At 70.3% G+C, this 12,096-nt stretch overlaps 3 protein-coding genes across 3 annotated transcripts; 1 reads left to right on the top strand and 2 right to left on the bottom strand.

The window, feature by feature from the left end:
- Window positions 1-517: 517 nt before the first annotated feature.
- On the bottom strand, window positions 518-2,422 carry CHLNCDRAFT_143118 (hypothetical protein; the record flags this gene model as incomplete). The annotated part of the gene is made up of 5 exons (XM_005849561.1): window positions 518-697; window positions 888-1,522; window positions 1,668-1,808; window positions 1,967-2,140; window positions 2,272-2,422. The coding sequence occupies 5 exons, from the start codon at window positions 2,420-2,422 to the stop codon at window positions 518-520; spliced, it is 1,281 nt and encodes a 426-aa protein (XP_005849623.1).
- A 1,514-nt stretch (window positions 2,423-3,936) lies between these two features.
- On the top strand, window positions 3,937-5,591 carry CHLNCDRAFT_57293 (hypothetical protein). The gene is made up of 5 exons (XM_005849818.1): window positions 3,937-4,028; window positions 4,143-4,688; window positions 4,879-5,018; window positions 5,153-5,253; window positions 5,376-5,591. The coding sequence occupies exons 1-5, from the start codon at window positions 3,961-3,963 to the stop codon at window positions 5,538-5,540; spliced, it is 1,020 nt and encodes a 339-aa protein (XP_005849880.1). The 5' UTR covers window positions 3,937-3,960; the 3' UTR covers window positions 5,541-5,591.
- Window positions 5,592-5,740: 149 nt separating this feature from the next.
- Window positions 5,741-9,698, bottom strand: CHLNCDRAFT_57292 (hypothetical protein). Its single transcript, XM_005849560.1, has 12 exons — window positions 9,585-9,698; window positions 9,068-9,436; window positions 8,820-8,914; window positions 8,583-8,668; window positions 8,312-8,394; window positions 8,029-8,124; window positions 7,645-7,868; window positions 7,325-7,409; window positions 7,100-7,165; window positions 6,845-6,937; window positions 6,343-6,648; window positions 5,741-6,193 (listed from the first exon to the last, which is right to left on the bottom strand). Exons 1-12 carry the CDS (start codon window positions 9,630-9,632, stop codon window positions 6,062-6,064), a joined length of 1,683 nt encoding a protein of 560 aa, XP_005849622.1. The 5' UTR covers window positions 9,633-9,698; the 3' UTR covers window positions 5,741-6,061.
- Window positions 9,699-12,096: the final 2,398 nt, after the last annotated feature.

The raw sequence follows: 12,096 nt of genomic DNA, 5'->3' as shown, positions 1-12,096 counted from the left end.
CCGCCGCAGGTGCCCACGAGTGGGTGGCCAGAGACCAACGGCGGGAGGTGTTGCCGGGCGCCGGATTGGCGCCAAGAATGAGCAGAGGGCACAAGTATCAATTGCGCGGGGTTAGCAGCTCAGAAAACGGGGGTTGTGGGTGGAGGGGGTGCCCGGGGGCGGCGGCGCGCAGGGGTTGCGTGCGCTCCAAGAAGAATGAGGGGGCGAAGAAGACGGAGGGAAGAAAGAAGGAGGTCATGGGAGGGCAAAGCTTTGCATGAAATGGTGCCAGCACGGAGGGAGACGATGATTTCGGGGGGTGCACGGGCTCACGTGCCGCGAGGGTTGGGCATGCGCCGGGCGCCCGCTGCCGCGGCTCTCGCGCCAGGGGCGCGGGCCGGCGGCAGCGGGGTGCAGAGGGGCGCATGCGCGTCGCTGGCGGCAGCCGCAGCTTGAATGGTGTGGCATGAAGGGGGCGGGCCAGTTGGCGGCCCCTCCGTCGGTACATGTGTGGCAGGCCGCTTGTGCGGCTGCCGGCTCAGAGCGTGCGAGCCTGCAGGGCGGGCGCCGCAGGCAGGAGCGGCGCCAGCACGGGGGCCGCGGGCGAGCGCGCCGCTGCCATCAACGGCTTGGCTGGCGAGGCCAGCGCGGCGGCGCCGGTGGGCTTGGTGGGCGACAGCGGCGGGCGCCCGGCGCCAAACTTGGACTGGATGCCAAACTGCGGGGAGGGGTCGGGAGGAGGCGGGAGCAGGGCAACGGTCGGCGGCAGCTGAGGCGTCATAGCCTGCCTGCTGCGCTAATGCCGCTCATCCTCGCTCCCCACAAACACTACTCAGGTTTCGCAGCCTCTCAGCGTGGCCCTGCACTGCTCTGCCCCCTCACCCTCTCCACCCCACCCCAGCGCCCACCTGCGTGTCCAGCTCCGCCATGAAGCGGCGCAGGCGCTTGGTGGCGGCCCCCGCCACGTCGCGCGACCGCAGCGCCGCCGCCTGCTTGCAGGCCAGCACCTGCGCCACCGCCGCCACCGCCGCGCTGGCCGCGTGCGCCTCGTGCACCGCCACCTCCAGCTCCTGGTTCAGCCGCACCAGCTCCAGCACCTTGGCTGGCGGCAGGCAGCGGCTGAGGTCAGACAGGGTGACGGGGGCGACGCGGTGGTGGGGCGGGGCGCCGGCGCCGGCGCCGTAGCGCGCCGCCAGAGCGACCAGGGAATCGTGGTTGAACTGCTCGGCGTCAAAGTGCAGGGCCGCAGAGGCGGGGCTGGCGGGGCAGGCGGCGGGCGCCGGGCAGGGGTGCGCCGCCGCGGCGGGGGCGGCGCCACACGAGGCAGCCGCGTGCGCCGCCGCCGTCTGGGTGGCGCTCATCGTCATCAGGTTGATGGCGGCGTAGCAGTCGCTGCCGCGGGGCGCGCCGCCGGCGGCGGCGGGCGGCCACGATACCTCCTCGGGGCAGCTGGAGGAGGGCTGGGAGTAGCCGTCGGAGGAGGAGCTGGGGGTGGCGGCACGCGGCGCCTCCTCGCAGTGCGCCTGGGCCTCGGCCCACTCGCCTGCAGGCAGGCGGGCAAGCAGACAGGCCCGGCGGCGTGAGGCCACGCCGAGGCGCCGGCAGAGCACAGCTGGGCTCCATGCCCCTCGAGCCCCGGCTGCGCAGCCCGGCGGCTGGCCGGCCAGGCCAGGCGGCGCGCCACCCACCTGTGCGTGCGTAGCGTGCCGTCCTGAAGGCGGCCTCCTCGGCGGCGCGCCGGGGCGGGCGCCGCGTGCCGTGGGCGGCAGGCAGGCCCCAGGCCTCCGAGTCGGGCTCCAGAGAGCCGTAGCTGTCCATGGTGGGGGCGTCTGTGGCGGGATGGGGCAGAGGCAGGGGCAGCGGGAGGGGAAGAAAGGCTCAGATGTGGCGCCGGGCGCAGGGCAATCAAGGCATTGCGTGGCACTCGCCAGCTGCGCGTGCTGTGCAGCCGGGAACGGCACGCCGTGGCCGGCGCCGCCCGCCCCACCTTGCGAGTACTGCGCGCCGCGGCTGGCCCCATACTTGGGCGCCGCGAACGCGTGCTTGGCCTGCGGCGGCGGCGCGGGCGAGGCCGACAGCCTGCGGCGCTTGGCGCCCTCCTGCTCCGCGCGCAGCTTGCGGGTGCGCTTTACGCCACATGCGTTGCACAGCGTCTTGGCGCCTGCGCCAGGGCGGCGGTGGGAGGATGAGCGCCGGAAGCGTGGCGGGCGCGCACAGGCGGGGCGGGAGCCGACCGAGGTGACCACCCGCTCTTGTGCGGGCAGGGCGCTCAGCTGGTCCTGCCACACTCACCAAAGGGCCCCTCCCGCCACTGCGGCGTCTTGGTGGCACCACACTTGGTGCAGCACTTGACGCCGTTGATGGCGCCGTGGGCAAAGGCAAACTCCTCGTCGTCAAACGGCGAGCTCTGGTGCGCCGCGCCCGGGCCGGCGAGTTCTGTCATATCGAAGGGCTGGGTGCCTGCAGGACAGAGTCACCAGGCGGGAGGAGGTCAGGATGGGGGGCCCTGCAGGGGGAGGGGTGGGGGTGCTGGGGGCAGCCCATCTCATCCAAATCGGGGCCGTGGGCCTCACGCCGGAACCAAGCAGGCGGTGCCAGAGCACTTGGCAGGTGCAAGACGCACAGATCACGGCAACGGAGGGTGCAATGCGCTTGGTGAGAGGCTGGAACTTGGCATCAAACGAGAGCCGCTGATCAAGGCACAGCAGGAGAGGGGGTGGATAGGTGGCTAGCGGGTTGGCAGGGTGCAGAAACGGCTGGGGAAAGAACTGGGGGCAGGGCGCCAAACGGCAAGTGAAGACCCCTCGAGGGCGCCAGCGGGAGGGGGCCCATGCAGCCAGCAGGCTCAGGCGGGTGTGGGGGAGGGCGCAGAGGACAGCTAGAGGGCCTGGCACACAGAAAAGGACCCCCTGTCGTGGACATGACCGCGCAAATGGGTGGCGGCGTGGGGGGCGCGGTGGCCGCTGCCGGAGGCCCTGCAGCGCGGCCCATGACCTCACCTGCACTGTCGCAGGTGCTCATAGATGGCAGCCAGATGGCTGCAATAGCTGGGGAGTGCGTGGTCACCGATCAGCCCCGGTCCCGCGATCTCCCGTGCGCTTGCGGCAAGACAAGCGCACAGTGCCAAGTGATGTTGCCGATGGTTGCCCGCAGAGTGGGCAGCCAAGGAAAATGAGCGAGTATGATCCAAAAGCGCAGCGAGCTTTGCGGCGGAGGTCGCAAGGGGGGCCCTGGGTCATGAGGTCCAATCACATTAGGCGCGAGAAACGTGCACGGGAATACACCACTGCATGCGCATGGGGTGGCTGTGCCGAAGTTGTCAACCCGCCCGCCTGCCGTGCCCAAGAGGCAGTGGTGCCTGTGGCGGGCAGCGGTGGCGGTGGCGCCACACGGCTGGGCGAGTGAGGAGCCAAACCGGTTGCCTTGATGTCGGGTGTGCAGCCGTGCTGGCGTCGGCAACACTATCCTGGTGCTAGCTGCGGGTAGTTTGCGGAATGGTTTCAGGCACGCGGCACCTCCTGCCGACCCCTGCGGTGCACACGTTGCGCCATGGCGTCAGCGAGACGGGAGGGGTAGCAAGGGCAGTGTTGGACTGTGCTTTCAATCTGTGCAAGCTGCCAGCCTCAGGGTCAGGCACTGGGCTATGCTTTGGGCGGATGATGAGCGAGGCAAGGCCACTGGGTGTCCACTGTCACAGAAAAAGCAGCGTCTGCGGCGCGGCTACTCATGCCTGGCAGCTCACTGGACGACAGCAACACTGACACTAGCTTATCATGCTGTAATCCTTTTGGTAAACGATTGATTATTATTGTGGTTGGCAATTGGAGGCCAATTCGCTGGAGAGGACCCGCTCCTCGTCCGCCCAGCGCACGCGGCAGGACACTGGCAGCCGCAGCGGACACAGGTAGTTCTTTTTCCAGCTGCAGTTCTTCTCATCACGCGTGTGCAGGGTGTTTTCTCTTTCAGGAGTCACCAGCCAACATGGCGGACTCGACCGGCAGCGGTGTGAGCCCGGGAGGGCCCCGCATCTCGTCTGCGAAGAAGAGAAGGTGCGCCAACAGTCGCAGGGAGCGAGCGGCTGGACGTCCCTCACTGCCGCCCAGCACCCGCCGCGCCGCCGTTCCTAAGCGTCACCTTCTCAAGGCCTCACGTGTGCCTTGCAGGCTGGCCGCCCTGGAGCAAAACCTGGGTGCAGTCGGTCCAGGCGGCGGTGGTGCAGCACATCCCCGTGGCAGCACAGCCCCGCCGCTTTCAGGGAGCAGCGGCGCGCCAAAGGCACCCAAGGCGCGCTCCAGCGGCGGCGGGCGTGGAGCCCGCGGCGGCAGCGCGGGCGGGGAGCAGCCCCCGCTGCCGTTGCAGCAGCAGCAGCAGCAGCAGCAGCAGGCGTGGGAGCCGCCGTACAATCGCCTGGAGGATGCCATTGCCACGGGGCCGGCGGCGGGGGCGATGGACCTGCCGCCGCCCCAGCCCGGCTCCCAGGTTGTGTCAGAGCTGCTGGTGTCGCTCATGGCCACCAACCCGCGCGCCTTCGATGCGCGGGCAGCCATAGGGCTCAAGGTGCAGGACCGCACAGTCATGCTGGACAACCCGGCGGGCCAGAAGCAGCAGCGGCGGCGGCGGCAGCAGCCCAGCCGCTGGGCGGCGCAGCTGGCCAGCAAGGCGCAGCAGCGGCGGCTGGGCCTGTACCAGCTGCAGACCACGGGGCTGACGTGAGTGGCAGCAGCTGCTGCCAGCGGTCTGCTGGCTGGGGGAAGGGAACAAGTTTTTTTTTGGCTGCCTTGAAGCCGGCCTGAGGTGTCCACCTGCTGCACTGTGCCTCAGCAGGCATGGTGCATGGCTCGCATGGCCCAGCCAACTGCCCTCTCGGCTGCTGCCCTCTCCCCCTCTGCGCAAGTGCAGGTACGAGGCGGTGCAGCCGTTGTACCGCAGCTGGCAGCAGTACATGCAGGAGCTGCTGGCGCCGGGGGTGCAGGATGTGGAGGCGCGCCTGTACGGCGCAGACCTGCACGGCTGCCTCATCAGGGTGTCTGCCATGCTAGGTGGGCATGTGCATGGCATGCAGTGGAAGTGGGCTGGGGAAGGGGGTAGGGTGGAGCAGGCAGTCATGCCGCCGGGAAAGCCTGATGCCAAAGGCCCCCGCTTTCCTGCGTGCCTGCCAACCCGTTTCCTGCAGAACCGCGGTATCAGGGTCTGCGGGGCATTGTGGTGCGGGACACAGCCAACACGCTGCAGCTGGTCACGCCTGAAAACCGATTCGTGGTTGTGCCCAAGCGGGTGAGCCGCCAGGCATGTGCCGGCATGCAGGCTGGCCAGAGTGCTCTGCCACAGAGGCGGCTGTGCTTGCATTCCCACTATACGGCCGAGGAACATGTGCCTCCTTGCCCGACTGACCGCAGGCTTGCACCTGGGAATTCGACGCCGACCGGAGACGGGTGGTGACGCTGCTGGGGCCAGGCTTGGCGCAGAGGTGCGCTGGCGCCGGCGGCAGCAGCAGTAGCGCCGGCGGCCCCGCGCGGCCCAAGACGCTGCGAGAAGCCATCAGGAGCCAGCAGCGGCGGTGAGCTGGTTCACATCGGTTACCATCCTTGCCTGTGTAAAGTGCACAGCGGCAACAGGACCCCGGCCAGCAGCACCCAGACCAGATGAACCATCACAGCTTGCCCCTCACGTGCACAGTGCGAATCAGTGAGGTGGGTTACAGCAGTAGAACAAATGCTTCAAACGCATGCTAGGGGACGTCTTGACGACGGGTTGCGGCCGCGGAGCGCTGGCCACGTAGCGCCAGGGGGGCGCAGATCACAAAACAGATGCGCGCGCCAGCGGGGGCGAGCGCATTGGGTACAAAGCAGGTCGAAGAATTCAGGCGTTTGTTGACCGGGTGTCAAGAGGGAGGGAGGGGGGCACAAACCGCAAGAAATGGGCTGGGGCGTCAAAGGGGTGCGGTAAAAAGGGCTTTTGCCCCACACGGGCAGCTTATCTATCCACATGGGCGCATGATGGGTTGCGAGCAGGTATCTGCTCGGTGCCTGCCGCCGCAGCGGAGCAGCATGCACGGCGCTGGTCTTGGCGTGTGCGGGCCTGCTCATGCGCGCCCGCTGATGCCCTTGGTGTACTGCTTGAATCGCTTGGGCAGCAGGCGCTCCAGCACCGACGCCGGCACCGCCTGCTCCAGCGCCGCCTGCAGCACCATGGCCTCCCGCAGCAGGTCCTCCGCCTGCACGCACGCACACGCACACGCAGCCAGGGTGGCGGGGGTGGGGATGGGGCTGGACACCAGGTGAGGCAGCAGTGCTGCGCAGCGAAGGCTTCCAGAAGCAGAGGCGCCCGCGAGCGAGCAGCGCCGCGGCCCCCACCCCCGCCCACCCGCTTCTTGTTCTCCGTCATCTGCGGCGTCAGCGCCTGCACTGCCGCCTGCACCGACGCCTCGCTCTGCCACACCGTGTCGCGCAGCTCGGGGAAGCCGCCGTCCAGGGTGGCGGTCAGGCTGCCCTGGCGCAGCTCCAGCAGCTCCACCAGCTGCGCGCACTCGGCGCGCGCGTCGGCCAGCTCGCCGCTCCCCGCCTCCGCCAGCACGCGGCAGGAGCGGCCAAACAGGCCCAGGAAGACGAGCTCCGTCTGCTGCAGGCCGGGGTCACTGGCGATCGTCTCCAGCAGGAAGGCCTTGACCTTCTGCGTGGGGTGTAGGCAAGGCAGGCGGGCAGGCAAAGCACAGTTGAGGAATGATCTGCAGAGGAGGGGCTGCCGCCTGCATGCATCATCTGAATCTGGGCGGGCAGCGGCGGCGCCAGGCGCAGGGCCCCGGGGAGGCATCCCAGAGGCATCCAAACAGCAGCGGGGCAGCGGCGGCGGCAGGGGCGGTGCTCACGTGCGCGTCGTCGGGGCGCTGCCCCAGCACAAACTCCAGCAGCAGGCAGTCGTACTCGTGCACCGCGCTGCGCCCGTCCGCCCAGGCGGCCACCTGCGGCAGGGCGGCGGGCGGGGCGCGGGGTGAGGAGGGTGTGGGGCCGGGCCCGGCCCAAGAGGCCAGCACACGTGCAGGCAGAAGCGGAAGGGCAAGCCAGGGCAGGGCAGGGGAGGCCAGGCAGCAGGCAGGCAGGCAGGCAACAGGCGCGTGCCATGCCTGCAGCATCTTGACTGCCTTCATGAAGCGGCGGTCAGACACATACACGGGCGGCTCGCACTTGTCCTGCACGCGGGGGATGTGGAGGGGGGGGGACAGGTGATACGGTAGCGTGTGGGGCGGCTGTGCACTGGCCGGCTGCAAAGCGCCTCCGACCCCCACCCTTCCATACTCATATATGTGCGGCAGCGCCACCGCCACCCCCCCACCCTTTCATCCGCTCACCTGCAGGTAGTTGCGCACGCTGGTGAGCAGGTCGATCACCGCCTCTGGCACATCCACGTTGCCGTACGCCTGGCCGGCGGTGGACCTGCGGGCCAGGCAAGGGGCAGGCGGGGCGGGAGGCGGTGGGCCGAGGGGGGGCTTGATCCCAAGCACCGCCGCACCGGCCCTCAGCTCAAGCAGCCCCAGCCTGCTCAGCGGCCAGCCCAACCCCCGCACAGCCCAGCCTGCAGAGGCCAGCCGGGCTCCCGCGGCGCTGCCCCCACACACCTCCACCACTATAAAAGCCCTACCCCCAGCCCCAGCCCCAGCCCCAGGCCCACCTAAAGTCGTCCATGCCCAGCTCCGCCACCTGCCCCGCCACCACCTGGCCGTTCCCCGGGTCGTCTGTGGACATGCGGTCGCCCTCGTCCAGCGTGCCCGCCGCCAGGCGCGCCAGCGTGGCCAGCTGCGCGGATGACACCTGGGCCACGTTGCGGCGGATGAGGAAGCGGTCGTACAGGGCGTCCAGCTCCTCGCTCTCGGGCAGCTCGTTGGAGGCGCCCACCTGGTGGGGTGGGGAGGGGGCAGGCAGGCAGGGGCGTGTGTGCGGGGTCCGTGCGCGTGAGCGTGTGGGTGAGAGGCGAGCTGGGTGGGTGGGGCTGGGGGGTGGGCTCAGCAGCGGGGCGCTGCTGCCGCATGCCTGCGGGCGCCCCGCCCTGGCTCACCAGGCACAGCAGGGGCACTTCGATGCGCTCGCTGCCGTTGTCAAACAGGCGCTCGTTCAGCAGGGTCAGCAGGGCGTTGAGGATGGCGGAGTTGGCCTGCGGGGGGGGCAGGCGGGGGGGCGCAGGCGGGCTGCTGTGCGGGGCGGGTGCTGGCAGGGCTGCTGTGCAGGGCAGGGGCGGCAGCGCGCAGCAGCCGCAGGCACCCGACGCAGCCCCGGCCCGCCAGCATCCACACACACACGCGAGCGCACACACACACACACACACACACAGCGCCACCCACCTTGAAGATCTCGTCCACAAAGGCGACCTCGGCTGTGGGCAGGTAGCCCTCGATCTGGCGCACATACAGGTCGTTCTCCAGGCCTGGGCAGGGGGTGGGGAGGAGGGTGGGGCGGGGAGGGGAGCACAGGGCGGGAGGTGGGGGCCAGCGAGCCATGCCGGGGTGGCGGCGGCCAGGAGGCGGGGTGGCTGAGCACCGCGGGCAGCAGGCTCGCAGGCTCGGCACCCCAGGCGTGCGCCCCAGGGCGAGCGCCGGCACCCATCCCCCTCACCCTTCATGGACAGCGGGCCGAAGAGCTCCTCGGGCACCGAGAAGCGGGTGAGCAGGCGCTCAAAGTACTTGCCGCCGGTCAGCTTGCTGCGGGGGCGCAAGGAGGGGAGCAGAGTGGGGGATCGAAAGAGGTCCAGGCGGGCAGGAAGCCCAGTTGGGTTGGCGGGGCGGGGCGTCCTGGCGGCGAGGCAGGAGGGATGATGGGCCTAGGCAGCGAGGAGGGCCAGCGCTTGGGCACCTGAGGCGGCGGGACAGCTCAGACTTGGCGGTACCGGGGGGCCCCAGCAGCAGCAGGTGCTCGCCGCACAGCGCCGCCAGCAGCAGCAGGCGGACCTGCGGAGGACGTGGGCAGCGCGGCGAGGCGTGGGTGGGTGCAGGAGGCTGGCCTGTCTGAATCCCGGGCGCCATCTCTCCCGTGCTCGGCACCCGCCCGGCCCGCAACGCCCAGCGTCACCACAGCCTTGCAGCCCTCCCGCCGCCGCCCACCTCTGTCTCGCGCTCCAGCAGGCCGCTCTGCAGGTCCAGCACCGACGCCTGCACCTTCTGCTTCAGCTCGTTGGCGCCGCCAGACAGCAGACCTTCCAGCGCCGCCGCCGCATTGCGCTGCAGCGCCGCGCCCAGCGCCTCGTCCACGCCCCGGGTGATGTCTGAGATGAGCTGGATGGTGGCGCTGTCGGTGGTGTCTGCCGCCTGGTCGGCGCGCACTGCGGCCAGGGGCCAGCCCGCGCCGCCCGCGGGCTGCGGCGGCGCGGGGGCAAAGGCGGGGCGCGGGTCGGCGGCGCCGCGCCGCTGCCGCCGCCCGCTGCCAAAGTTGCGGTTGGCGCCGTGGCGCTGGACCTGGTGGCTCACCACCAGCTGCAGGGAGGGCAGGGGGGCAAGGAGCCCGGCAGCTGGGCTCAGTCCGGTGCGGAGAGAACGTGCGACACCCCGCGCTCGGCATCCCCGCCCCTGCCGCGCCCAACATGTTGCAATACTTCCGGGAAGGCTGTATCCGCGTGCTCACCGTCTGGAAGGACGCCCTGAGCTGTGCAGCCGACATCGAGGTAGCCATGCGCGGCAGAACAGGCCCGGACCGAGCCCAAACAGATGTGCAGGCTACTGGGGTAGCGAAACGACGTGGGAGGGGTGCTCTAGCCACGAAGGCCAACAGATAGGATGATAGCGCTCCAGCACAGCACAGCAGGCTCCAGCTAGGCACTGCAGAATTTGCGGCAAGAAGCAGAGCTACCCAGCCTTTTGTGGCATGCACTGCGGTGCGCCTTGGACGCTTGTCTGTCGACCTTCCGGCGATCACAATGACTTCGCTGGCAGACGTGCAGGGGCTCAGCAACCGGCCCGCGACCCCAGACTGCGTCAAGTGGAGCGAGGATGGTGTGGTGGCGGTGGCGGCCGCCCACTCCGTCGTCCTGCTCAACCCGGCCGACCTGTCGGGGCCCCGCGCCTTTGCCTCGGCGGGCAACCAGTGCGATCTGTCGGTGCTCCAGGCCCCAGGAATGCCCGCAGACCCCACCGCCGACGCCCACCACGAGCTGGCCCACCTGCGGCAGGGCGCCATGGTCAGCCAATACCCGCTGCTGCAGCTCAGCCTGCAGGCACGCAGCCTGGCCTGGTCGCCTGCCGGCTGCGCAGCGACGGCGGGGTGCCTGCTGGCCACCGTCACAAATGACCACCAGGTGTGTGCCGGGCTGCCAGGGTGCCGAGGGCTGGGGGGCGGTGGCCGCCGGCGGCGGCGGCGGGAAGCAGATCCCCCCCTGCCGCCCATGTCTCCCACCAGCCAGCCGCCCTTGCAGCCTGCGTAATATAAAACAGGTGGCTGCCATTACCTGGATCAAGGATGCAGGCCAATTTGGATGGCAGGCTTCGCATTCGCCAGCCCTGGCTCCCAGCTAAGCGGGTGTGCGCCTCGCCACCACGGGCTTTGCCGCCGTGCCGCAGGTGCTGGTGTATGGGCCACCCTCGGGGCCCATGACCGAGTGGCAGCAGGTGGCAGACCTGTCTGAGCAGCTGCTGCTGCACCTGGGGCAGACAGGCTGGCAGGATCTGGACCCACAGCAACTGCAGGGCGGCGGCGGCGGCGACGGCGGCGACAGCACCCTACGCCTGCGTGGCGGCGGGCGCAGCAAGCGGCCCGCGCAGCGCAAGGGCGTGGAGGCTGAGGCGGAGGACGGGGCAGGGGTCTCTGTGCACCGGCCTGAGGCTGCCTTCAATGTGGCGGTGGGGCAGGCTGTCGAGGTGAGCGGGGCATGCAGACTGGCGGACCTTCACATCGCCTCTGTTGGCGAGAGTTCCATGCCGGGGCCCCAGGGGCAGTCCAGCCTGCTGCCACCGCTGCCCCACCCCACACCCTGCTCCCCCTGCCACCCTCCCCTGGCGATGGGCCAGGTGATGACGGCGGAGGAGGGGCTGGAGGGCTGCTGGTTCACCGGCGCCATACAGGCCCTGTCTGGCGGCTGGGCGCTGGTGGCGTATGACGAGCTGCAGGAGTCGGAGGAGGAGGGGGCGGGCAAGCTGCGCGAGTGGTTCCCTGTGCCCGGCCAGCACCAGGCGGCGGCGCCTGCCGAGGCCGATGGCGGCGCTCAACACACCGTGCACGCCACGGCGTCCGGCCACGAGCTGCGGCCCGCCCCGCCGGCAAAGGCAAGCATGCTGCGGCCTGCCCTGGCTGCGCTGCGGTCAGGCTGGGTTGGCTGGGGTAGGCTAGCCGGCATCTTGCATCATCTCGCCTGCTTCCTCGCAACCCGCGGCCTGCCCCGCCTGCCCACCTGCCGGCCTGCAGAAGAGCGGCGTGGGTGCGTCGCGGCGGCCGGGCGATGTGTGCGATTCGTTCATTGACAGCGGGTGGTGGGAGGGGTGCCGCGTGGTTGAGCTGCAGGTGCGCCTCCTCTCCTGCTGGAGCTGCGTGGGCACACTGCTGGGGAGGGTCGAGGATGTGTTGCTGGTTCCCCGTGCCGCTCCCTTTGGCCGCTGCCGCGCCTGAGCGTGCCTCCCGGCTGGCCTGTTCTGGGCTGCGCGTGCAGGAGGGCGGCGCCAAGGTGGAGGTGGAGGTTGCCGGGGAGCGTCACGTGGTGGAGCGGGCGCACACTCGCCGCTGCCTGCTGTTCCAAAACGGGCAGTGGCAGGTGCTGGTGGCGGCAGCTTCGGCTGCGCCCGGCGAGGCTGGCGGCACAAAGCGGCAGGCTGACGGCGGCGAGAAGCAGGCTGCGCCTGCCTGCGCCTCTTGGCAAGAAGAAGCAGAAGAGCCGGCGCAAGCAGCTGCTGCTGCTGCACCAGAGGCCGCCGAGCCAGCAGACGAGCCGCCGACGAAGAGGCGGCGCGCTCGTAAGCCGGGTGGCGGCGGGAAGGCTGCTGCTGCTGGCGGCCCCGAGCCCGCTCCTTCTCGTGAGCAGCAGCAGCAGCAAGAGGGTTTTGCAGCAGGACACGGCGGTGAGGCAGCCACCCAGCAGCAGGAGAGCCAGGCGCAGCAGCGCCGGGCGCCAGCCGGCGGCAGCAAGCTCCAGCAGCTGGCCGCAGCGGCC

The sequence above is a fragment of the Chlorella variabilis genome (assembly GCF_000147415.1).
Source record: "Chlorella variabilis unplaced genomic scaffold CHLNCscaffold_5, whole genome shotgun sequence".
Lineage (NCBI taxonomy): Eukaryota > Viridiplantae > Chlorophyta > Trebouxiophyceae > Chlorellales > Chlorellaceae > Chlorella > Chlorella variabilis.
Note: the sequence above shows the minus strand (reverse complement) of the source record. Positions and strands in the feature narration are given on the sequence as shown.